Consider the following 27,814-nt stretch of genomic DNA (forward strand, 5'->3'; position numbering starts at 1 on the left):
AACTCTTTGTGACCTCATGGACTGCAGCACGCCAGACCTCCCTGTCCATCGCCAACTCCCAGAGTTTACTCAAACTCATGTCCATTGAGTCAGTGATGCCATCCAACCATCTCATCCTCTGTCGTCCCCTTCTCCTCCCACCTTCAATCTTTCCAAGCATCAGGGTCTTTTCAAATGAGTCAGTTCTTCGCATCAGGTGGCCAAAATATTGGAGTTTCCGCTTCACCATCCATCCTTCCAATGAATATTCAGGACTGATTTCCTTTAGGATGGACTGGTTGGATCTTCTTGCAGTCCAAGGGACTCTCAAGAGTCTCCTCCAACACCACAGTTCAAAAGCATCAGTTCTTCAATGCTCAGCCTTCTTTATAGTCCAACTCTCACATCCATACATGACTACTGGAAAAACCATGTCTTTGACTAGACGGACCTTGTTGACAAAGTGAAGCTAAGTGAAACAAGTCAGGTGAAGACACATATAATATGATAGTATTTATACAGAGAATCTTAAAACATGATACAAATAAACATATTTACAAAACAGAACAGATTCACAGACTTAGAGAATGAACTTATGGTTACTGGGGAAAGGATTGGGAGGAGGGATAGACTGAGAGTTTGGAATTGACATGTATATACTATAACCAAGAAAGACCTACTCTATAGCACATGGGATGCTGCTCAATATTCTGTAATAAATGGGAAAAGAATTAGAAAATGAACAGATACATGTGTGTATATATATATATATATATATATATACACACACATATATATATATAACTGAATCACTTTGCTGTACACCTGAATTTAACATAGTATTGTTCATCAACTATGCTCCAATATAAAATAGAAATTAAAAAATCTACAGCAAAATAGTTAACAATCTCTATCAATAAACTTAAATAAATGTATTTTAATCCTTTGATTAATGTTTCAATTTTAAAAATCTATTTTGGAGATATAATTTTAAAATACAGGGATTTATACACAAAAAAATCACTGCAATGCTATCAAATAAAATTTTAAATTTTTTTCCTTAGTAAGAGAAATATAAAGTAAATTAAGATCATTACTGTATTATACAATAATTTGTAAAAGCTAAATACACATATAAAGAATATAGAGAGAAATGAGAAAATTCTAAAAGTTTAGAGAAAATACAGAATAGAAAATTGTGTGCGTGTATGTGTGTAGTCTCATTGAGGAAAATTGCAAACTTTTCTACAAAATTACTATGAACAAAAATTGTTAAAAGAGCCCTTGGGTGGAATACAGGTGACTTTTATTTCCTTATTTATAAGATTCACTGATTTTTTAGTAACATGTTGTTTAGTCTCCATGTAATCATTTTTTTTTCTTATTTCTTTTCTGTGGTAGGTTTCTAGTTTCATGCCATTGTAATCTGAAAAGACAGCTGAAATAATTTCTGTATTCTTAAATTTGTTGAGATTCATCTTGTGTCCTTTATGTGGTCAGTCCTAGAGACGGTTCCATGTGCACTTGGAAAGAATGTGTATTCTGGTTTTTTTAATGTAATACCCTATATATATCAAGAAGACTTAACTGTTCTATTGTATCATTTAATTTCTCTGTTGTGTTATTGATCTTCTGTTTACAAAATCTGTCCACTGATGTGAGTTGGGTGTTAAAATCTTGCACTCAGTCATGTCTGGCTCTTTGCAACCCAATGGACTGTAGACAGCTTGGCTCCTCTGTCCATGGAATTTCCCAGGCAAAATCACTGGAGTGGGTTGCCCTTTTCTACTTCAGGGAATCTTCCCAACCCAAAGACTGAACCCATATGTCTTGAGTGTCTGGCATTGGCAGGCAGCTTCTCTACCGCTGCACCACCATCATATCTGTTAGTGTTTGTTTTATGTATTTGGATGCAAAATGATTCAGTTATACCCCTAAAATGTGCATATTTGTTGATGAGTATAATACACTCTTCTTGCATTTATTCTTTTATAATATTCTTTTGTATTTTTCTTTATGGCCTTTGTTTTAAGGTCTATTTTTTCTCATATGAGTACTGTTACACCCACTTTCCTCTAATTTCCATTTGAATGAAATGTCTTTTTCATCTTCTCACTTTCAGCCTAAGTCTGTCTTTCGCACTGAATATTCTCTTCTAGGCAGCTAGACTCGTGTGTGTGTTTTTAATCCAATCTTCCACTCTATGTCTTTGGAGCATTTAAGCCATTGACATAAGGTAATTATCAATAAATATGTATATATTGCCATTTTAAACCTAATTTTCCAGTTGATTCTGTGTTTCTTTGTTGATTTCTTCTTTGTTCCTTTCTTTTTCTTTTTGTTCTTCCTTTTGTTGTTTGATTAGTTCCTTTTGTATTATGCTTGTGTTCTCTTATTTTCTGTTTTTTTGTGAAACTATTGTATGTTTGTGATTATCTTGTTTTTCATGTATGTTAACATTTTCCTATATCTAACTGCTTTAGACTGATTTTCTTATAGGCTCAAATGCATTGTAAAAAAATATCTGCATTTTGCTATTCTCCTTCACACTTTTTGGCTTTGTTGTCTTCTTTTACATCTTCATATTTACCCTTTTGCTGTTCACTGCTTTCACAAAAAATTTTTATTTTTTATTTTTTTTAAAATCTGTATACTGGTTTATTTAAGTAATTTCCTTTTCAATTCTCATTTTCTCTTTTCTATGGATTCTTATTTCTTATCTATTTAGAAAATATCTTTCAATATTTCCTTTATGATAGGTTTCATTTTAGTTTAGTTCTTTCAGTTTTTCCTGTCTCAGAAATTCTTTATCTCTCTTTCTATTCTAAATGATAATCTTTCTGGAAAGAGTTTCTTATGTTGCAGATTTTTCTCTTTCAAAATTGTGAATGTATCTTGCTACTCCCTTTTGGCCTGCAACATTCCAATACAGAAACCAGCTGATTGCCTTAAGGAGATTTCCTTGCAATCAAATTTTGTTTTTCTCTCCTTGCCTTCAGCATCCTTTCTTTACATTTAACTTTTGCTTCCCTGGTGGCTCAGACAGTAAAGAATCTGCTTGCAATTCAGGAGACCTGGGTTTGATCCCTGGGTTGGGAAGATCTCCTGGAGAAGGGAATGGCAACCCACTCCAGTATTCTTGCCTGGAGAATTCCATGGACAGAACAGCCTGGTGGGCTATAGTTTATGGGGTTGCAAAGAACTGGATATGATTGAGCAACTAACACTTTGACTTTCTTTCTTTGCCACTTTATAGTATGTCTGGTGTAAGTCTTTTTGGGTTCATATTGTCTGAAACTCTCTACACTTACTGTATCTGAATATGTGTTTCCTTCTTTTTTTTTTTTTTTTTTTTTTCGCTTTTCTTGTTTTTTTGCTTCCCTAGTAGTTCAGCTGGGAAAGAGTCTGCCTGCAAGGCAGTAGACCTGGGTTCGATCCTGGAGTTGGGAAGATCCCCTGGAGAAAGGAAAGGCTACCCACTCCAGTATTCTGGCCTGGAGAATCCCATGGACTGTATAGTCCATGGTAGGGGCGGGGGGGGGGGCGGTCACAAAGAGTCGGACATGACTGAGCAACTTTCACTTCACTTCACTTCTTTAGGTTTGGAAAGTTTTCAGTCATAATTCCTTCAAGTACATTTTTTGATCTCCTTTACTTTTTCTTCTTTTGTTGGAATTTATTCACCACTTATTCATTTTGTATTATTCAATCTTCTGTTCATTGTTTCTAGCTCAGCTTTTGCCTCAGCAAATGAGATTTCTAATTTTTCTTGGTTCTTTATAGTTTCTAGATTCTTTATATAATAATCTGAATTTTTATTGATATCCTTTCATTGTCTCCTTTTTGCACTCTGTGTCTATCAGGCTGAAGATGTCTGTTCCATTGTTTGTTCTTTTAGGGGAGTTGTCTTGGTTGTCTTGTCCTGAACCCCCCTCCCAGCTCCCTCCCCATACCCTCCCTCTGGGTCATCCCAGTGCACCAGCTCCAAGCTTCCTGTATCCTGCATCGAACCTGGACTGGTGATTCGTTTCTTATATGATATTATGCATGTTTTAATGCCATTCTCCCAAATCATCCCCCACCCCCGCCCCGCCACAGAGTCCAAAAGACTGTTCTATACATCTGTGTCTCTTTTGCTGTCTCGCATACAGGGTTGTTGTTACCATCTTTCTAAATTCCATATATATGCGTTAGTATACTGTATTGGTGTTTTTCTTTCTGGCTTACTTCACTCTGTATAATGGGCTCCAGTTTCATCCACCTCATTAGAACTGATTCAAATGTATTCTTTTTAATGGCTGAGTAATACTCCATTGTGTATATGTACCACAGCTTTCTTATCCATTCATCTGCTGATGGACATCTAGGTTGCTTCCGTGTCCTGGCTATTATAAACAGTGCTACAATGAACATTGGGGTACACGTGTCTTGGTCTTTTATCTGGGAGTTGTTCCTCTACTTCTTCTTTTTATCTATGTTTCTCTTACTTTTTGAGTTTGGGAGAAACAATTATCTACCATGGTCTTAGAGGGCTATTTGATGTGGTAGCATCCCTGTATAGCCTGAACGGCTTTGATATTGCTGATGCCAATGCTGTTTTTAGTATGGATGACTGCTGCTTCTTTCCTCAGTGTGTCCTGGCTTTTATCCCTTTGATATGTGATGTGACTGGTCTTACGGTGATCAGAACCTGCCCTGCATGTTAAGCAGTGCCTCCTCTCTTCCCTGTGGCTGTCACAGCCGTAGCAGGGGCATGGTCTGCACCTTAGGTTTTGGACTAGGAACCCCTCATCTGTTTCTGAGCTGCACTGTGAAATAGGTGGTATTGCAGTGCTCCCACTGGGAGAGGAGCCACCAAGTATTCCTCCACCAGAGCCGTCCTTTAGGGATGGCACTCTGTTGTGTCATCGGTCACCCATAGTGCAGGGTCACACGGTACACTGTTTCAGCACTGCTCTCAGCCCTGCCTCAACCATGGAAAAGCTGGCAATTTGCTCTAGTGTCCTTCAGGCATTGTTTTTTACAAGGCAACCAGTGGGGATCCACTGGATTAATGACTGATAAATTTTAGTAGATGAGGCAGAGGGAGCTGTGGGTAAAGAAATCCCAAGCTTCTGCCTTGTACATCAGATAGATAATGGTGTAACTTACTCAGAAAAGGAATATAGCAGGAGGAATACATTTTCAGATGAGTGAAAGTGAAGGTCAGTCAATAGTGTCTGACTCTTTGCGACCCCTTGGACTATAGAGTCCATGGAATTCTGCAGGCCAGAATACTGGAGTGGATAGACTTTCCCTTCTCCAGGGGATCTTCCCAACCCAGGGATCGAACCCAGGGCTCCCACACTGCAGGCAAATTCTTCACCAGCAGTGCCACAAAAGCTGAAGTTCTATGAAGACCTACAAGAGCTTCTGGAACTAACACTCGAAAAAAGATATCCTTTTCATCATAGGGGACTGGAATGCAAAAGTAGGAAGTCAAGATATACCTGGAGTAATAGGCAAGTTTGGCCTTGGAATACAAAATGAAGCAGGGCAAAGGCTAATAGAGTTTTGCCAAGAGAAAGTACTGATCATAGCAAACACCCTCTTCCAACAACACGAGAGATGGCTCTACACATGGACATCACCAGATGGTCAATACCAAAATAAGATTGATTATATTCTTTTCAGCTGAAAATGGAGAAGCTCTATAGAGTCAGCCTTGCAAAATTCAGACTTAAGCTGAAAAAAGTAGGGAAAACCACTAGATGATTCAGGTATGACCTAAATCAAATACCTTACAATTACACAGTGGAAATGACAAATAGATTCAAGGGATATCATCTGATAGACAGAGTGCCTAAAGAATTATGGACGGAGGTTCATAAGGTTGTACAGGAGGTGGTGATTAAGACCATATCCAAGAAAAAAAAAAGAAAAGGCAAAATGGCTGTCTGAGGAGGCCTTACAAATAGCTGAGAAAAGAAGGAAAAGGAGAAAAGGAAAGATATACCCATGTGAATGCAGAGTTCCAAAGAATAGCAAGGAGAAATAAGAAAGCCTTCCTTGTGATCAATGCAAAGAAATAGAGGAAAACAATAGAATGGGAAAGAATAGAGATCTCTTAGAACATTAGAGATACCAAGGAAACATTTCATGAAAAGATGGGCACATTTAAGGATAGAAATGGTATGAATCTAACAGAAGCAGAAGATACTAAGAACAGGTGGCAAGAAGGCACAGAACTATACAAAAGGGATCTTAATAACCTGGATAGCCACAGTGGTGTGATCACGCACCTAGAGACAGACATCCTGGAATGCAAAATCAGGTGGGCCTTAGGAAGCATCACTACAAACAAAGCTACTGGAGGTGATGGAATTGTAGTCGAGATATTTCAAATCCTAAAAGATGATGCTGTGAAAGTGCTGTACTCAATATGTCAGCAAATTTGGAAAACTCAGCAGTGGCCACAGGACTGGAAAAAGTCAGTTTTAATCCCAATCCCAAAGAAAGGCAATGCCAAAGAATGTTCAAACTACCACACAACGGCACTCATCTCACATGCCAGCAAAGTAATGCTCAAAATTCTCCAAGCAAGGCTTCAACAGTATGTGAAGCAAGAACTTCCAGATGTTCAATCTGGATTTAAAAAAGGCAGAGGAACCAGAGATCAAATTTCCAGCATCTGTTGTATCATAGAAAAAGCAAAAGCATTCCAGAAAAATATCTGCTTTATTGACTATGCCAAAGCCTTTGACTGTGTGGATCACAACAAACTGTGGAACGTTCTTAAAGAGATGAGAATACCAGACCACCTTACCTGCCTCCTGAGAAATCTGCATGTAGGTCAAGAAGCAACAGTTAGAACTGGACATGGAACAACAGACTGGTTCCAAATTGAGAAAGGAGTACATCAAGGCTGTATGTTGCTATCCTGCTTATTTAACTTATATGCAGAGTACATCATGGTAAATGCTGGGCTGGGTGAAGCACAAGCTGGAATCAAGATTTCCAGGAGAAGTATCAATAACCTCAGTTATGCAGATGACACCACCCTTATGGCAGAAAGCAAAGAAGAATTAAAGAGCCTCTTGATAAAAGTGAAAGAGGAGAGTGAAAAAGCTGATTTAAAACTCAACATTCAAAAAACTAAGATCATGGCATCCAGTCCCATCACTTCATGGGAAATAGATGGGGAAACAATGGAAACAGTGGCAGACTTTATTTTCTTGGGCTCCGAAATCACTGCAGATAGTGACTGCAGCCATGAAATTGAAAGAAGCTTGCTTCTTGGAAGAAAAGCTATGACCAACCTAGACAGCATATTAAGAAGCAGAGACATTACTTTGCAGACAAAGATCCATCTAGTCAAAGCTGTGGTTTCTCCAGTAGTCGTGTATGGATGTGAGAGTTGGACTATTAAGATAACTGAGTACCAAAGAATTGATGCTTTTGAGCTGTGGTGTTGAAGAAGACTCTTGAGAGTCCCTTGGACTGCAAGGAGATCCAACCAGTCTATCCTAAAGGAATCAGTCCTGAATATTCTTTGGAAGGACTGATGCTGAGGCTGAAGCTGCAATATTTTGGTCCTGTGATGCAAAGAACTGACTCATTTGAAAAGATGCTGATGCTGGGAAAGATTGAAAAGAGGAGAAGGGGACAACAGAGGATGAGATGATTGGATGGCATCACCGATTCGATGGACATGAGTGTGAGCAAGCTCTGGGAGTTGGTGATGGACAGGGAAGCCTGGCGTGCCATAGTCCATGGGGTTGCAAAGAGTTTGACACAACTGAGCGACTGAACTAATTAGTAGAGTTTGAAGTGCTTATAGGACAACCACATATAACGACTTTTTGCAGTAAGTTTAGAAATTTAGCAGAAAGACATTGACTGGAGCAGATTGTAATATATCAGCTTCATGACAGTAAATGGATCAAAGTGGGACTCCACAAAATTGTTCAGAAAAAGTCTTATGGACCTACTTTGAACTTCTATCCACATTTTGCTTCCAGATATAATTGTTCATGATTTTTTTCTTTTATACTTTGATTTTACCTTTTGAGATTAATGGTCTCTTATTTTCTTATTCTATAGATAATTGATATAAATGCATACCCTTTATAAGTAATAGTAATAGATATAAGGTTTGTGGGTTTTTTTTTCTTTTCACAGGAATTCACATTGCAAAATATGACTGTACTAGCAGTTCAAGACTTGTCTTTGAATTTATATGAAGGGCAAATCACTGTCCTTCTCGGTCATAATGGAGCAGGGAAGACTACTACATTATCTATCCTCACAGGTAAATATTCATGGTTACTTTTGACACAGATACTGTGGATTAAGCTTTGAAGCTTTTGTGTACTCTTCTTGACATTGACATTGTTACTTAAATGATACATATGGCTGTTTATTAATCTGCTCTCTTTACAAAGTATAAATCATTTATTATTAAGCTTAAAAATCAATGTTTGTTTTTGTTTCTCAGGCGCATCCCACTTCTCACTTTGTAGTGCACCATCGTCATTGGTCAATGCAAAGACTAGAGAGCCTTTCTACTTTCACTTATTTATTCTTTTAAATTTCCTTTTATATTACTTTCCTCTGTTCCCTTGTCCCTTCATAGGAAACCATTCTAATTTGTTTGATGTACATTGTTTCATTGTATAATGTGTATTATATATTCTTATGAATATACTTTTATATTTAATAAGAAAATTTCTACTTACATCCAAGTTGAAAGATTTTCAGTGACCACCCTTACACCCACTGCCTAGATTTTACCATTTTACCATTTTATATATTTGTCACAGATCTATTGATCCCATTTTTATGCATCTGAAAATTAATTTTAGATATTAAGGTGCTTCTTAATAAATAATTTAGAATGCATATCATTAACTAGAATTTTTGGGGGGAATAAAATTTTAATTAAAAAATGCTTAAATTTTAAGCATTCATTTGCTGCATTTTGACATATGCATACCTCTGAATAATCCTGTTGCCTATTAAGATAGATGACTTCACTATTATCCCAGAAAGTGTTCTCATTACTCAAGTGATTCACAAAATTACAGATGAGGCAAAACTTTACTCATATCATTAGTATACATTAATATGCCAGATATTTGGGTGAAAACTAAGAATGCAGTGTTGAGCAAAAAGTCCTCGCTTTCAAAGATCTTATAGTTGAGCAAGGATTTGATGAGTAAATAGGAATTTTATAACATCTCAAGAAGTTAAAAATAAAGCTTGAGTGTTGGGTGTTGTTCTGTCACCTTGATCTAACACTGCGGGCAAGGTCTATGAGCAAAGGGGAAATAAAATCTAATTTGAGATTGGTACAAGGTGTAATGAATCATGAAAGAAAGGGGAGATGTGTATTCTAAGGATATTCAGGGCCAGGAAGTAAGAAAGTAGGGAATATTATATGGCTAGAGAACAGAGAGAGAGAGAGAATAGGAATGACCAAAATGATACCAGAGTGTCAAGTGAAAGGTTGGAGCAAGGATGAATTTCCCAGTTTAGGTCAACTGTAAGTAGCCTTATCTGTGAGGAAAGAAATGATGGAAAACAACAATTCTTTGTTAACTTCTATCTTTGAAATACTTCTGAAACTTAAAGCTCTTAATCATTACTTCCTAATTAATTCCACATAATTATTAGAGAATATTGTTCTTGTTGTCTTCAGTATAATATCAACTGCCACTTATTAAATAATTTTATATATTTCATCTTAGAACATATTCCATGCTTTACATTTTGTGACAGTGGTCCCCGAAGATAACGGTCTCCTTCCCATGTGTTCTGGCCAGGTCTATGCCCAACATGTAGTGTGGAGAAGCTGATGTATTGGGCACAGACCTGGCCAGAAAGACAACAACAAATCCCTGGGGTCTCCTTGGTGTGGTGGGCTGCTCCAGCCAAGTGGCTTCCACTTTCTGCCTGGGAGGAAAAAGGTAGGGCCCTGACCCTTGTGAGGAGGCAGGGCAGTGAAGTGGTCTGTCTCTTTCTCACTGAAAAGTCAAGCATGGTTCAATTCACAACTTCAGCAGACCTTGTTTAATTAGTTTTTGTTTACTTACCAAAAAAAAAAGATACCCACAAAACCAAATCATAAATGACGAAATAAATCCTAAATAAAAAATGGATTTGCTCCACAATATTTCTTAGGAAGATCAAGAATCAGCAATCCAGGTACCCTGAAGGTCCCAAGTGTCATGGGCAAGTAGGGTTTTTCCTGGTAAGACGGATCCATGCATGGGGTTGGATAGTTCTGTGCCAAGAAGCTTGTTGGGGTGTGTGACACCTGGGCTATATATATATATATATATATATATATATATATATATAAAATGAGATAATCCTGGTTTATCTGGCTGAATCCTAAATGAAATCTCTAGTGTCCTCATAAGTAAAAGACAGAGGGAGATTTTAGATAGGCAGAAGAATGGAAGACAAGAAGAGAGTAGGCAATGTGATGTTGGACCCAGATAACTGGAGTGTTGCTTCACAGGATAAGAAATATTAGCAGCCACCATAATCTGAAAAAGACAAGAAATGGATTTTTCCCTCAGAGTCTCTGTTGAGGGTGAGGCCCTGCTGACACCTCAGTTTCACCCCAGTGATACTGATTTCAGACTTCCAGTCTCCAGAATTGTAATGGAATATATTTCTTTTGTTTTAACACTAACTCTGTGGTAATTTGCTACAGCAGCCATTGGAAACCAATGCATTCGATATCTCAGAACCTATATTATGTACTTCCTAATGTGTATATGCGCATTCCCTTTTCCTTACCAGGAATGCCTAAACCACCACTTGCCTTTTGAAATTTTCTACTCATTCATAAAGATTCAGCTCAAAAGCTACTTCCTGATCACATCAACCAGAATTAATCACCCTTACCTCTGTTTGGTAACTATGTCCCAAAGGATTAGAGTAATTTCTTACACAGTAAGTTTTCAGTAAATACTTGCAGAATGAATTAATTGTAGCATGTATCACAGTTGTTGAGACACCTGTTTCCTCAATTAAAAGTAGCTTGAAGCCCAAGGGTTATGTCTTGTAATTTTTTGAATGATAATTTTTAGTTGAGGCAAAATTCATATAACATAAAATTATTCAATTTAAAGTTTCCAGCTTAGTAGCATGTGGTACTTTTACAATATTGTGCAACTACACAGTGGAGTGGCAAGTATATTCAAGGGATTAGATCTGGTAGACAAAGAGCCTGAAGAACTATGGATGGACATTTTTAATATTGTACAGGATGCAGTGACCAAAATCATTCCAAACAAAAAGAAATGCAAGAAAGCAAAGTGGTTGTCTGAATAAGCTTTAAAAATAGCTGAGGAAAAAGAGAAGCAAAGATAAAGAGAAAAGGGAAAGACCTACCCAACTAAATAGAGATTCAGAGAATAGCAAGGAGAGATAACAAGGCCTTCTGAAATGAACAATGCAAAGAAGTGGAGGAAAACAATAGAACGGGAAAGACTATAGATCTCTTGAAGAAAATTGGAGGTATCAAGGGAACATTTCATGCAAGGATAGGCATGATAAAGGACATAAATAGTGAGGAACTAACAAGAGCAGAAGAGGTTAAGAAGAGTTGGCAAGAATACACATAGGAACTCTACAAGAAAGGTCTTAATGATCCTGATAACCATAGTGGTGTGGTTAATCACCTAGAGCCAGACATCCTGGAGTGTGAAGTGGACCTTAGGAAGCATTACCATGAATAAACCAATGGAAGTGATGGAATTCCATCTGAGCTATTTAAAATCCTAGAAGATGATGCTGTTAAAGTGCTGCTTTCAATATGCCAGCAAATTTGGAAAAGTCAGCAGTGATCACAGGACTGGAAAAGGTCATTTTCATTCTAATCGCAAAGAAAGACAATGCCAGAGAATGTTCGAACTACAGTACAGTTGCGCTCATTTCATAGGCTAGTAAAGTTATGCTCAAAATCTTTCCAGCTAGACTTCAGCAGTACATGAATTGAAAACTTACACATATGCAAGCTTATTTCAAAGATGCAGAGGAACCATAAATCAAATTGCCAATATCCGTTGGATCATGGAGAAAGTAAGGGGGTTCAAGAAAAACATCTACTTCTGCTACAGTGACTACGCTAAAGACTTTGTGTGGATCACAAAAAACTGTGCAAAGTTCTTAAAGTGATGTGAGTACCAGATCACACTATCTTTCTCCTGAGAATCCTGTATGTGGGTCAAGAAGCAACAGTTAGAACTGGACATAGAACAAATGACTGGTTCAAAGTTGGGGAGGGAATATAACAAGTCTGTATATTGCCACCCTGCTTATTTAACTTCTATGAAGAGTACATCATGCAAAATGCCAGGTTGGGTGAATCACAAGCTGGTAAGATTATACTGTGGTTTGCCTATGTTGTCAAACAGACAGTAGCATAGAACCCTGAAACAGAAAATTCTTCAAAGTATTTTTTATTACTCAATTAATATTTTTATACTCATTAGAAACCAGAATGCATAGATTTTTTAAAAAGTTTTCCCCATTACCAGAAGGTGCCAGGTCACTTTCTTTGTAAGAGGTACTCATAATTCTTTCAAATAGTCTACAAATAGACTATTAAGGAGGTGCTAATGAACAGTGTATTCTCAGGTTCTCTCACTGAAACTAAGTTTCTGTCATGTCTTATGCTTAATTCTAGGTCTCTATCGTCCTACCAGTGGAAAGGTGTATATTAGTGGATATGATATCTCGAAAGATATGGTTCAAGTCAGGAAAAGCTTGGGCTTGTGCCCCCAGGATGACATATTGTTCCATCACTTGACAGTCTCAGAACATCTCTATTTCTACTGTGTGGTGAGCCAGAGATATATTCTTTTTTTCCACTCTTTTCATATGCTTCAGGCAGTGTGACAAAGAACCAACATCTTTATCTTTATGTAGTGGAAATTCATTTTTTGGAGACATTGTTCCTTAACTATAAAGGGGGGCAAAGAGAAGGAAAAGCTCATGTCTAAATAACTCTGTAAGAAAAATCCTGATGAAAGAATTTTTCTAAGGACAAAGTTGGAAGCACCATGTAAACTCTGGCTTCTCTTTTAGATAAAAGGAGTACCTCCAGAAATACAATCTAAAGAAATTAACAAAATGCTGATATCTTTTGGCCTGATAGAAAAGCATGATGCCCTTGCAAAGTCACTGAGTGGAGGAATGAAGCGTAAACTCTCCATTATTATAGCACTTATAGGAGGCTCCAAGGTAAAGAACCACTAACATGGGTCCCTACCCCAGCTAATATATAAAACTGAGCTGACACAAACCTATGAGCTGATATGAATCTAACTCTCTAGAAAGTGAAAGTGAAGTCGCTCAGTCATGTCCGACTCTTTGCGACCTGTGAACTGTAGCCCACCAAGCTTCTCCGTCCATGGGATTCTCCAGGCAAGAATACTGGAGTGGGCTACCCATCAGAGGGTATTTCCATCATTGATCCAGTTTATATAATACGGTTATGGGGTTTTAATTTATTGTTAATTTTTCAAAGTTCTTAATATAGTCTAGATTATGTATTTTAGCTTGCATATGTCCCCCATGTAAAATAGTAAGTTATCACATAAAGAGCATAACATGAATTAAATATGATCATGGAACTGTTCTTCTGATCTGTAGGTGGTGATACTTGATGAGCCAACATCTGGCATGGACCCAGTCTCAAGGAGATTCACCTGGGATGTCCTTCAGAAGCATAAAGAGAATCGTACCGTCTTATTGACAACCCACCACATGGATGAAGCTGATGTCCTGGGTGACCGTATAGCTATCATGGCGAAGGGTACTCTGCAGTGCTGTGGCTCTACAATTTTCCTGAAAAAAGTTTATGGTCTGTCTCCCTTTGATCACTGTTTGGATGCTAATGCCTGAATAACATTCTCTAACATAATTTTATTATCATTTTTGTTCCTCTACACAGAACTTCTTGTGTCCTATTGCATTAAATCTAAACTATTTAAATTGGCTATTTGTAATTTATCTATCTATCCCTATTATTTTTCATTATGATACGATGAGTATATTCTAACTTAGAAAACTCATTCTTTTATTGATCTCAAAAAAGTCATGTTTCTTTCTCTCACCTGGCTTCCACTGAAGTTAGTTTTTGTTGGAATGAAGTAATGCTTCCAAGGTATTTGGTTCATAGACTGATAACTTGTAGGGGAGAAAGTGAGTGACTCAGTATCTCTGACCCTTTTTTCTCTATTGCCAAATCAGCATCATTCCCCTCTGGTGTAATTAGCTAAATATCTTCTAGTTTATTTTTATGAAATCATCTTGAAATGTGGTAGTTGATCAATAGGAATTTATTGAATAGGATATGAATGAATAGTGAAATAAAACAATCTTGATTTTAATAAGAATATACTCTGATTAATCAGTAAGACTAGTACATTAAAAATGAGCCATAATATCATATGTAACTGAGTTCCGATATTACAAGGTTCAAACCAGTAAGTGTATCAGGGCTTCAGAATTGGAGCATACAAATCAATGAGAATAGTTAAGACTGACATTATTCCATTAATCATTAATTTGGTGTTTGAATTCATTCATTCAACTCATATTTATTTTGAGTGAGTTACATTTAATGTTTACACACATTTATCTCATCTCCTCTTCATAACCTCACCATTTTTATGGAGCAGAAAACTGCTGCTTATTCTGAAGTCTGAGTCAATCATGCAGTTAAGTGGCAGAGTTTTGGACCTGGGTTCTTCGAACAACAAAGCCCTTGTTTTGCACTCTAAGATGTGACCATTTTCCCTTTACTCTATCTCAAAGAGGATATTGAGTTGAGTTTTAAGCAGTATATTTGGTTAATATCAGAAATAAAGGGACTCATACTTTTAAATGTTTTTTCACTTGCAGATGGGAACATATAAGTTAATATTCCTATAGCAGATTAATTGTAGGAACAAAATTAATTAACCTAAGTATATTAATGCTTTTAGTTATTGACCTTAAAAAGGCAATGAAGGAAAGAACACCTCTATTTTAGAAAACGATATAAGTAAGTAATAAAAGTATGAGGATAAAAATGCACCTTTTTTCCCCTGGGACAAAGAAGAAGTCAGCTGGCATCAACAGTCTGGGGGAGAATCAGTGAGAAATTAAGTTTGATGGACAGGACATTGAAAACAGCAAGAGTGGTTTGCATTTGATGTGTGAATGCATGTATAAGACAAATTTTGAAATATGAAATTCAGAAGCCCCATTCAAGAATATAATAGAAAGATAGCCTAAAGTAATGAATGCTAAAATAAGAATATGAAAGGTAAAATAATTATGTGTGTCTATACTCCGGTGGCCCAGACAGTAAAGTGTCTGTCTACAATGTGAGAGACCTGGGTTCGATCCCTGGGTTGAGAAGATTCTCTGGAGAAGGAAATGGCAACCCACTCCAGTACTCTTGCCTTGAAAATCCCATGGACAGAGGAGCTTGGTGCAGGCTACTATCCATGGGGTCGCAAAGAGTCAGGCACGACTGAGCAACTTCACTTTCACTTTCATATACATAAATGTGTGTGTGGATGGATGGATGGATATGTAAAATCCTAAAAGGGTCGGAGACACTTGGTGACAATAGTCTGTGTAGCCCATTGTCACATAATGAAGGGAAGACTTCCTAGTACAGTGAGGTGAAATTTTGAAGTTTTCATTCATTAATATGGGGAAGTAAAAGTTTCCACTTTAATGGCATGTACCTGAAATGTGATCATTGAACATTAAGTATGGAAAGAATGACAGAAGGAAGGAAATTTTTAAATATATAAAACAATAGAAAAATGTTTAAACTTTTTCTTTTGTATTGGAGTATAAGTGATTAACAACGTTAAGATATTTTCAAGTGAACAACGAAGGGATGCAGGCATACATATACATGAGTCCATTCTCCTCCCAACTCTCAGCCCATAAAAATTAACAGGTTTAAATTTTAGTAAAAATATGAAACCAGTAAATCTCAAAAATTAAAGATCACTTGCTCTTAAACACAGTATTGATGCCTTGTAAAAATGAAATTTTAAACAAGCAAGATCCTGTGCTTTCTGTTGGTAGAGTATATTTATGTGTTTGATTGGGGCAGATTGCATTTAAAAAATTTTGACCTTTTAAATGGACTTTTTCAGGTGTGGGATACCACTTAATTATTGTAAAGGATCATCACTGTGATGTTAAAGAAATCTCCGAACTGATTAAATATCACATACCAGAAGCCAGATTGGAGAACAATGTTGCAGCTGAATTATCGTTTGTCCTACCCAAGGAGTACACAGACAGGTATGGATCCAGAGAATGTTAGATAATAGTTTGGGGTTATAAGAAATCAATATTACTTTTTAAAGTTTCCCCTGACTTGACAAATAGATTGTGTGCAGCTGTCATTTGACAAGTAATGGTAAAAAAAAAAAAAAAAAGAAAAGAAAAAAAATTACTTCCTAAAGATTTCACTGTCTGCACAGAGGGAAGTCATATAATTTGGCTTGCATTTAGTTTGTCTTGGTATCTTTATTTCTATTTCTTACAGTCTGGTGTTAAGTAGTGACAAGAAATGATAAGCTATTTGCACAAACTTTGTTCAACTGATTTGCTGAGATTATAAGAAAAAAGTGGCCTATGTGGCAGACCTTGCATTCAGAAGCCCTAGAAACTACAGGAAACAGGCAATTTGACCATAACAGTTAAGCAAGCTAGTTACCAAAAGGAGAAAGAAAATATTAATTGTACTTGGGATGTTTATCTTGATTAGGGGAAGAGGAAAATAAGAATATTTATGATAAACTTCCAGGGACTATGCCAGTTTCATCTTCTTTCAAGTTGTAGTTAGCAGCTTGATATTATCTTGAAGCAAACTAATTGGCATTCTCAAAAGAAGATGAATAGAGGGGGACTTCTTCAACTTTCTAATGAACAAAATCCTAACAGCCTACATCATACATAATGGTGAGAAACTCAAAGCTTTCCCGTTAAGATCAGGAACAAGGAAAGGAAGTCCTTTCTCTCCACTGCTTTCAACATCATGCTGGAAGTCCTAGCTAATGCAATAACACGAGACAAAGAAATGTACATACATTAGGAAGAAAGGAATAAAACTCTTTGCAGATAATACAATCATCTTTTGCATACCGCCCAAAAGAATTTACCAAAACAAACAAACAAACAAAAAATCCTTCTAGAACTAGTAAGTGATTGTAGCAAGGTCGCAGGATACAAATTTGATATAAAAGTCAATAACTTTTCTATATATCAACAATTAGCAAATATAGTTTAAAATTACAAGCACAATGCTATTTACATTAGTATTGCCCAAAGCAAAATAGTTAGGTATAAAGTTAATAAAATACATACAAGTTTGATATGAGTAAAACTCCAAAATTCTAATGAATGAAATCAAGATGCTAAATAAATGTGAAGATAGTCCATTTTTACGAATAGGAAGACTCAATACTGTCAAGGAGTCAGTTCTTCCTAACTTGATCTATAGGTTCAATGTAATTCTAGTCAAAATTTCTGTAAGTTATTTTGTGGGTATCAACAAACTGATCCCAAAGTTTATAAAAAGTTTATTCAAATTAATCAACACAATATTGAAAGAAAAGAATAAAGTTAGAAGACTGACAGAAACCAACTCTAAGACTTACTATAAAACTACTATAATCAAGATGGTGTAGTATTAGTGAAAGAATAGAAAAATAGAACAACAGAACAAAGCAGAGAACCCAGAAATATATATATATAGTCACCTGGTCTTTGACAGGGAAGGAAAAGCAATGGAGAAAAGATATTTTCAACAAATGGTGATGGAATGAACAATCAGACATCCACATGCAAAGAAAATAACCTAGACACTTAAAATGGGTGATAAGCCTAAAATTCAAACAAAAAACTATAAATCTCCTAGAAGATAACATAGGACGAAAACTAGCTGACCTTAGGTATGGCAATGACATTTAAATTACAGCACCAATAGCACTTTTCATGACAGGAATAACTGAAAAGCTAGACTTCAGTGAAATTATATTTTTGTTCTGTGTTTGGCAATATCAAGGGAATTAGAAGACAAGACACAGAATGGAAGAAAATATTTGCAAAAAACACATTTAATAAAAAAGTTACACAGCATATACAAAGAACTAGAAAAAGCAAGGGAATTCCTGTTTTTTACTTCTGCTTTATTGACTGCACCAAAGCCTTTGACTGTGTGGATCACAATAAACTGTGGAACAATGTTAAAGAGATGGGAATACCAGACCAACTTACCTGCCTCCTGAGAAATCTATATGCAGGTCAAGAAGCAACAATTAGAACCTGACGTAGAACAGCAGACTGGTTCCAAATTGGGAAAGTACATCAAGGCTGTATATTGTCACTCTGCTTATTTAACTTATATGCAGAGTAATTACATGAAATTACATGAAATGCTGGGCTGGAAGAAGCACAAGCTGGAATCAAGATTGCCAGGAAAAAAATCAATAACCTCAGGGATGCCGATGACACCACCCTTATGGCAGAAAGCAAAGAGGAAGTGAAGAGCCTCTTGATGAAAGTGAAAGAGGAGAGTGAAAAAGCTGGCTTAAAACTCAACATTCAAAAAACTAAGATCATGGCCTCTGGTCCCATCACTTCATGGCAAATAGATGGGGAAACAATGGAAACAGTGACAGACTTTATCTTTTTGGCTCCAAAATCACTGCAGATGGTGATTGCAGCCATGAAATTAAAAGATGCTTCCTCCTTGGAATAAAAGCTATGATCAACCTAGACAGCATATTAAAAAGCAGAGACATTTCATTGCCAACAAAGGTCCATCTAGTCAAAGCTATGTCTTTTCCAGCAATCATGGAAAAGTAGTCACAGCCATAGGCTGTGAGAGTTGGTCCATAAAGAAAACTGAGCATTGAAGAACTGATGCTTTTGAACTGTGATGTTGGAGTGTTTTAAGGTCTTCATAGAGCCATTCAACTTCAGCCTCTTCAGCTGAAATAGTTGGGACATAGACTTGGATTACTGTGATACTGAATGGTCTACCTTAAGTTTGACTAGCTCCCATTTGCTCATTTTGTTTCTATTTATTTTCTCTTTGGAGACAGACTAAGAATATCTGGCTATGATTCATGTTAGAAAAAAAAAATTCACATTCATATGAAATTATGATGTCATGTCTTATATCTATGTATAAACCATTTCAAGTTTATTTTTTTATATGATGTGAAGGAGTGTTCTGATTTTATTGATTTGCATGTAGCTGTCCAGTATTCTCAACACCATATGTTGATGAAACTCTCTTTTCTCCATTGTATATTCTTGCTCCCTTTATCATAATTGACTCTATTCTGTTGCATTAATCTACATGTCTGTTATTGTGCCAATACCATGCTGTTTTGATTACTGTAGCTTAGTTATGTCTGAAGTATAGAATGGTTATGCCTTCAGCTTTGTTCTTATTTTCTTGGGATTTCTTTGTCAATTTTGTATGTTTTGTGGTTCCATACAAATGTTAAGATTATTCTGGTTGTGAAAAGTATCATCAGCATTTTGATAGGAATTGCATTAATCTGTAGATTCCTTTGGGTAGTATGGCCATTTTAAGAATATTAATTCTTCAAATCAAAAACATGTAATAGTTTTCCATTTTTTGGAATCTTCTTGGATTTCCTTTATCAATGTTTTATAGTTTTCAGTGTATAGATCTTTCACATTCTTTATTAAGCTATTTCCTAGATTTTAGGGTTAGACTTTTAAATGGAATGGCTTTTTCCTCTTCTTTCTGATATTTACTTATTGGCTTAATGAAATCAAAGGATTTCTGTATATTCATCTTGTATCCTGCTACCTTGCTGAATTCTTTTATTAGTTCTAAAAATTTTATGTGGAGACTCTATGTTTCTCTTTATAGTGTATCATGTCATCTATCAATAGTTCCATTTTACTTCTCCCTTCCAATGGGGTTGTATTTCATTTTCTTTTCCTGTTTGATTGCTGCAGCTACTACTTCTAATACCATGTTGAATAGAATGGTGAGAATGGGCATCCTTGTCTTTTTCCCGAATTTAGTGAAGAAGTTTTCTGCTTTTTAGCATAGAATATTATGTTGACAGTGGGTTTGTCATAAATGGCTTTTACTTTGTTGAGACATGTTCCCTCTATATCCACTTTGGTGAAAGTTCTTATCATGAATGGATGTTGAATTTTATGAAAAGCTCTTTATGAGTCTACTGAGATGACCATGTATTTTTGTCTTTCCTTTTGTTAATGTGGTGTATCACATTGATTTGTGTGTGTTGAACCATCCTTGTGAACCTTGGAATTGTCCAACTGATCATTATGTTTGATTCTTTTTATGTACTGTTACATTCAGTTTGCAATATTTTATAGAGGATATTTGCATTTATATTCATCAAAGATATTGACTTGTACTTGTCAAATGTGTAGGTATAGTCTCTTTGTCTCTTTTGGGTAATAGAGTGACAGTGGCTTCATGGAAATAATTTTGCAGTGTTCCTTCCTCTTCAATTTTTTGGAATAATTAAAGCAGGATGGTGTAAGCTCTTTTTATATGTTTTGTGGAATTCTGCAGTGAAGGCATCTGGTCCTGGACCATTGTTTTTAAATTACATATTCAGTTTCATTTCTAATGATTGGTCTGCTCAAATTTTCTGTTTCTTCTTGACTCAGTTTTGGCAGGCTGTATATTGCTACAAGGGCTTCCAATGTGGCTCAGTGGTAAAGAATCCACCTGCCAATGCATGAGATGCAGGCTTGATCCCTAGATTGGGAAGGTCCCCTGGAGAAGGAAATGGCATCCCACTGGTATTCTTGTCTGGAAAATCCCATGGACAGAGGAGCTTGGAGGGCTACAGTCCATAGGGTTGTAAAAGAGTCGGATATGACTTAGCAGCTATGCAACAAGAACAACATATTTCTATAAACTTGTCCCTTTGTTCTAGATCATCTAATTTGTTGCCAAATAACTATTTGTAATATACACTTAAAAATGTTTTTGTATTTCTATGGTATCAGTTTTTACTTCTCCTCTTTCATTTCTTATTTTGTTTATTTCAATCCTCCCTCTTTTCTTCTTGGTGAGATCTGCCAGAAGTTTATCAATTTTGTTTATCTTTTCAAACAAGCAATTCTTGGATTTATTGATTTTTTTATATGTTTAATCTCTATTCTATTTCCTTTCTCTCTCTTTTTTTTTTTTTTGCATTGATTGATTTTATTTTTAAACTTTACATAATTGTATTAGTTTTGCCAAATATCAAAATGAATCCGCCACAGGCATACGTGTGTTCCCCATCCTGAACCTTCCTCCCTCCTCCCTCCCCATACCATCCCTCTGGGTCGTCCCAGTGCACCAGCCCCAAGCATCCAGCACCGTGCATCGAACCTGGACTGGCAACTTGTTTCTTACACGATATTTTACATGTTTCAATGTCACTCTCTCAAATCCTCCCACCCTCTCCCTCCCCCACAGAGTCCACAAGACTGTTATATACATCAGTGTCTCTTCCGCCGTCCCATACACCAGGTTATTTCTACCATCTTTCTAAATTCCATATATATGCGTTAGTATACTGTATTGGTGTTTTTCCTTCTGGCTTACTTCACTCTGTATAATAGGCTCCAGTTTCATCCACCTCATTAGAACTGATTCAAATGTTTTCTTTTTAATGGCTGAGTAATACTCCATTGTGTATGTGTACCAAAGCTTTCTTATCCATTCATCTGCTGATGGACATCTAGGTTGCTTCCATGTCCTGGCTATTATAAACAGTGATGCGATGAACATTGGGGTACACGTGTCTCTTTCCCTTCTGGTTTCCTCAGTGTGTATGCCCAGCAGTGGGATTGCTGGATCATAAGGCAGTTCTATTTCCAGTTTTTTAAGGAATCTCCACACTGTTCCCCATAGTGGCTGTACTAGTTTGCATTCCCACCAACAGTGTAAGAGGGTTCCCTTTTCTCCACACCCTCTCCAGCATTTATTGCTTGTAGACTTTTGGATCGCAGCCATTCTGACTGGCGTGAAATGGTACCTCATTGTGGTTTTGATTTGCATTTCTCTGATAATGAGTGATGTTGAGCATCTTTTCATGTGTTTGTTAGCCATCTGTATGTCTTCTTTGGAGAAATGTCTATTTAGTTCTTTGGCCCATTTTTTGATTGGGTCATTTATTTTTCTGGAGTTGAGCTGTAGGAGTTGCTTGTATATTTTTGAGATTAGTTGTTTGTCAGTTGCTTCATTTGCTATTATTTTCTCCCATTCTGAAGGCTGTCTTTTCACCTTGCTAATAGTTTCCTTTGATGTGCAGAAGCTTTTAAGGTTAATTAGGTCCCATTTGTTTATTTTTGCTTTTATTTCCAATATTCTGGGAGGTGGGTCATAGAGGATCCTGCTGTGATGTATGTCAGAGAGTGTTTTGCCTATATTCTCCTCTAGGAGTTTTATAGTTTCTGGTCTTACGTTTAGATCTTTAATCCATTTTGAGTTTATTTTTGTGTATGGTGTTAGAAAGTGGTCTAGTTTCATTCTTTTACAAGTGGTTAACCAGATTTCCCAGCACCACTTGTTAAAGAGATTGTCTTAATCCATTGTATATTCTTGCCTCCTTTGTCAAAGATAAGGTGTCCATATGTGTGTGGATTTATCTCTGGGCTTTCTATTTTGTTCCATTGATCTATATTTCTGTCTTTGTGCCAGTACCATACTGTCTTGATAACTGTGGCTTTGTAGTAGAGCCTGAAGTCAGGTAGGTTGATTCCTCCAGTTCCATTCTTCTTAAGATCGCTTTGGCTATTCGAGGTTTTTTTTGTATTTCCATACAAATTGTGAAATTATTTGTTCTAGCTCTGTGAAGAATACTGTTGGTAGCTTGATAGGGATTGCATTGAATCTATAAATTGCTTTGGGTAGTATACTCATTTTCACTATATTGATTCTTCTAATCCATGAACATGGTATATTTCTCCATCTATTAGTGTCCTCTTTGATTTCTTTCACCAGTGTTTTATAGTTTTCTATATATAGGTGTTTAGTTTCTTTAAGTAGATATATTCCTAAGTATTTTATTCTTTCCGTTGCAATGGTGAATGGAATTGTTTCCTTAATTTCTCTTTCTGTTTTCTCATTATTAGTGTATAGGAATGCAAGGGATTTCTGTGTGTTGATTTTATATCCTGCAACTTTACTATAGTCATTGATTATTTCTAGGAATTTTCTGGTGGAGTCTTTAGGGTTTTCTATGTAGAGGATCATGTCATCTGCAAATAGTGAGAGTTTTACTTCTTCTTTTCCAATTTGGATTCCTTTTATTTCTTTTTCTGCTCTGATTGCTGTGGCCAAAACTTCCAAAACTATGTTGAATAGTAATGGTGAAAGTGGGCACCCTTGTCTTGTTCCTGACTTTAGAGGAAATGCTTTCAATTTTTCACCATTGAGGATAATGTTTGCTGTGGGTTTGTCATATATAGCTTTTATTATGTTGAGGTATGTTCCTTCTATTCCTGCTTTCTGGAGAGTTCTTATCATAAATGGATGTTGACTTTTGTCAAAGGCTTTCTCTGCATCTATTGAGATAATCATATGGTTTTTATTTTTCAATTTGTTAATGTGGTGTATTACATTGATTGATTTGCAGATATTGAAGAATCCTTGCATCCCTGGGATAAAGCCCACTTGGTCATGGTGTATGATCTTTTTAATGTGTTGTTGGATTCTGATTGCTAGAATTTTGTTAAGGATTTTTGCATCTATGTTCATCAGTGATATTGGCCTGTAGTTTTCTTTTTTTGTGGGATCTTTGTCAGGTTTTGGTATTAGGGTGATGGTGGCCTCATAGAATGAGTTTGGAAGTTTACCTTCCTCTGCAATTTTCTGGAAGAGTTTGAGCAGGATAGGTGTTAGCTCTTCTCTAAATTTTTGGTAGAATTCAGCTGTGAAGCCATCTGGACCTGGGTTTTTGTTTGCTGGAAGATTTTTGATTACAGTTTCAATTTCCGTGCTTGTGATGGGTCTGTTAAGATTTTCTATTTCTTCCTGGTCCAGTTTTGGAAAGTTGTACTTTTCTAAGAATTTGTCCATTTCTTCCACGTTGTCCATTTTATTGGCATATAATTGCTGATAGTAGTCTCTTATGATCCTTTGTATTTCTGTGTTGTCTGTTGTGATCTCTCCATTTTCAGTTCTAATTTTATTGATTTGATTTTTCTCCCTTTGTTTCTTGATGAGTCTGGCTAATGGTTTGTCAATTTTATTTATCCTTTCAAAGAACCAGCTTTTGGCTTTGTTGATTTTTGCTATGGTCTCTTTTGTTTCTTTTGCATTTATTTCTGCCCTAATTTTTAAGATTTCTTTCCTTCTGCTAACCCTGGGGTTCTTCATTTCTTCCTTTTCTAGTTGCTTTAGGTGTAGAGTTAGGTTATTTACTTGACTTTTTTCTTGTTTCTTGAGGTATGCCTGTATTGCTATGAACTTTCCCCTTAGGACTGCTTTTACAGTGTCCCACAGGTTTTGGGTTGTTGTGTTTTCATTTTCATTCGTTTCTATGCAAATTTTGATTTCTTTTTTGATTTCTTCTGTGATTTGTTGGTTATTCAGCAGCGTGTTGTTCAGCCTCCATATGTTGGAATTTTTAGTATTTTTTCTCCTGTTATTGAGATCTAATCTTACTGCATTTTGGTCAGAAAAGATGCTTGGAATGATTTCAATCTTTTTGAATTTACCAAGGCTAGATTTATGACCCAGGATGTGATCTATCCTGGAGAAGGTTCCATGTGCACTTGAGAAAAAGGTGAAATTCATTGTTTGGGGATGAAATGTCCTATAGATATCAATTAGGTCTAACTGGTCTATTGTATCGTTTAAAGTTTGTGTTTCCTTGTTAATTTTCTGTTTAGTTGATCTATCCATAGGTGTGAGTGGGGTATTAAAGTCTCCCACTATTATTGTGTTATTGTTAATTTCTCCTTTCATACCTGTTAGCATTTGCCTTACGTATTGTGGTGGTCCCGTGTTGGGTGCATATATATTTATAATTGTTGTATCTTCTTCTTGGATTGATCCTTTGATCATTATGTAGTGACCTTCTTTGTCTCTTTTCACAGCCTTTGTTTTAAAGTCTATTTTGTCTGATATGAGTATTGCTACTCCTGCTTTCTTTTGGTCCCTATTTGCATGGAAAATCTTTTTTCCAGCCCTTCACTTTCAGTCTGTATGTGTCCCCTGTTTTGAGGTGGGTCTCTTGTAGACAGCATATGTAGGGGTCTTGTTTTTGTATCCATTCAGCCAGTCTTTGTCTTTTGGTTGGGGCATTCAACCCATTTACATTTAAGGCAATTATTGATAAGTATGATCCCGTTGCCATTTACTTTATTGTTTTGGGTTCGAATTTATACACCCTTTTTGTGTTTCCTGTCTAGAGAATATCCTTTAGTATTTGTTGGAGAGCTGGTTTGGTGGTGCTGAATTCTCTCAGTTTTTGCTTGTCTGTAAAGCTTTTGATTTCTCCTTCATATTTGAATGAGATCCTTGCTGGGTACAATAATCTGGGCTTAGGGTTATTTTCTTTCATCACTTTAAGTATGTCTTGCCATTCCCTCCTGGCTTGGAGAGTTTCTATTGAAAGATCAGCTGTTATCCTTGTGGGAATTCCCTTGTGTGTTATTTGTTGTTTTTCCCTTGCTGCTTTTAATATTTGTTCTTTGTGTTTGATCTTTGTTAATTTGATTAATATGTGTCTTGGGGTGTTTCGCCTTGGGTTTATCCTGTTTGGGACTCTCTGGGTTTCTTGGACTTGAGTGATTATTTCCTTCCCCATTTTAGGGAAGTTTTCAACTATTATCTCCTCAAGTATTTTTTCATTGTCTTTCTTTTTGTCTTCTTCTTCTGGGACCCCTATGATTCGAATGTTGTAGCGTTTAATACTGTCCTGGAGGTCTCTGAGATTGTCCTCATTTCTTTTAATTCGTTTTTCTTTTTTACTCTCAGATTCACTTATTTCTACCATTCTATCTTCTAATTCACTAATCCTATCTTCTGCCTCTGTTATTCTACTATTTGTTGCCTCCAGAGTGTTTTTGATTTCATTAATTGCATTATTCATTATATATTGACTCTTTTTTATTTCTTCTAGGTCCTTGTTAAACCTTTCTTGCATCTTCTCAATCCTTGTCTCCAGGCTATTAATCTGTAATTCCGTTTTGATTTCAAGACTTTGGATCAATTTCACTATCATTATTTGGAATTCTTTATCAGATAGATTCCCTATCTCTTCCTCTTTTGTTTGGTTTGGTGGGCATTTATCCTGTTCCTTTACCTGCTGGTTATTCCTCTGTCTCTTCATCTTGTTTAAATTGCTGAGTTTGGGGTGTCCTTTCTGTATTCTGGCAGTTTGTGGAGTTCTCTTTATTGTGGCATTTCCTCAGTGTGTGTGGGTTTGTATAGGTGGCTTGTCAAGGTTTCCTGGTTAGGGAAGCTTGTGTCGGTGTTCTGGTGGGTGGAGCTGGATTTCTTCTCTCTGGAGTGCAATGAAGTGTCCAGTAATGAGTTATGAGATGTCTATGGTTTTGGGGTGACTTTGGGCAGCCTATATCTTGGAGCTCAGGGCTGTGTTCCTGTGTTGCTGGAGAATTTGCTTGGTATGTGTTGCCCTGGAACTTTTTGGCCCTTGCATGGTGCTCGGTTTCAGTGTAGGTATGGAGGCGTTTGATGAGCTTCTGTCAATTAATGTTCCCTGAAGTCAGGAGTTCCCTGGAGTTAGGGTTTGGACTTAAGCCTCCTGCTTCCAGTTATCGTCTTATTTTTACAGTAGTCTCAAAACTTCTCCTTCTATACAGCACCCTTGATAAAACATCTAGGTTAAAGATGAAAAGTTTCTCTACCGTGAGGGCCACCCAGAGAGGTTCACAGCATTACATGGAGAAGAGAAGAGGGAGGAGGGAGTTAGAGGTGACCCGAATGAGATGAGGTGGAATCAATAGAGGAGGGAGCGGGCTAGCCAGTAATCACTTCCTTATGTGCACTCCACAATTGGACCGCTCAGAGATGTTCACAGAATTATACAGAGAAGAGAAGAAGGAGGAAGGAGACAGAGGTGTCCAGGAGGATAAAAGTGGGAATGAAAAGGAGGGAGACAGATCCAGCCAGTAATCAGTTCCCTTAGTGTTCTCTACCGTCCGGAACACACAGAAATTCACAGAGTTGCATAAAGTAGAGAGGGGTTAAGGAGGAGATACAGGTGACCTGGTGGAGAAAAAGGAGAGTCCAAAGAGTAAGAGAGCAGTCAAGCCAGTAATCTCGCTCCCTAGTGAAAAATGGGTACTGAAGATTGGGTTCTTAAAGGTACAAAATTGGTAACAAATACATAAAAGCAAAAATTAAAAATCTAGAGTAGAGTTTGGAATTTCAAAAATACAATGTTAAAGAAAAGAAGAAGGAAAAGAGAGAGAAAAAAACAAACAAACAAAGTCACAAAAATTATAAAGAAAATATAGGTACAAAATTGATAGCAAATACCAAAAAGCAAAAGTTAAAAATCTAGAGTAGAGTCTGGAATTTCAAAAATACAATGTTAAAAAAAAGAAGAAGAAAAAGAAAGAGAGGGAAAAAAAAAATCAAACCAAGTTGCAAAAATTATAAAGAAAATATAAGTACAAAATTGATAACAAATACCAAAAAGCAAAAGTTAAAAATCTAGAGTCTGGAATTTCAAAAATACAATGTTAAAAGAAAAGAAGAAGAAAAAGAAAGAGAGAAAAAAACAAACAAAAACAAACCAAGTTGCAAAAATTATGAAGAAAA

General features: G+C 36.5%; 1 protein-coding gene across 3 annotated transcripts in view; it reads left to right on the forward strand.

The window, feature by feature from the left end:
- Positions 1 to 27,814, forward strand: part of ABCA14 (ATP binding cassette subfamily A member 14) — a 270,053-nt gene that overhangs the window by 117,460 nt on the left and 124,779 nt on the right. For all 3 annotated transcript variants that reach the window (XM_024985457.2, XM_059881559.1, XM_059881558.1), the window contains exons 12-16: positions 8,140 to 8,269; positions 12,662 to 12,816; positions 13,063 to 13,218; positions 13,630 to 13,840; positions 16,143 to 16,293. In XM_024985457.2, the coding sequence (XP_024841225.1) occupies positions 8,140 to 8,269; positions 12,662 to 12,816; positions 13,063 to 13,218; positions 13,630 to 13,840; positions 16,143 to 16,293 (803 nt within the window). The remainder of the gene's footprint in view (positions 1 to 8,139; positions 8,270 to 12,661; positions 12,817 to 13,062; positions 13,219 to 13,629; positions 13,841 to 16,142; positions 16,294 to 27,814) is intronic.

Source organism: Bos taurus, chromosome 25 (assembly GCF_002263795.3).
Source record: "Bos taurus isolate L1 Dominette 01449 registration number 42190680 breed Hereford chromosome 25, ARS-UCD2.0, whole genome shotgun sequence".
In the NCBI taxonomy this organism is placed as follows: domain Eukaryota; kingdom Metazoa; phylum Chordata; class Mammalia; order Artiodactyla; family Bovidae; genus Bos; species Bos taurus.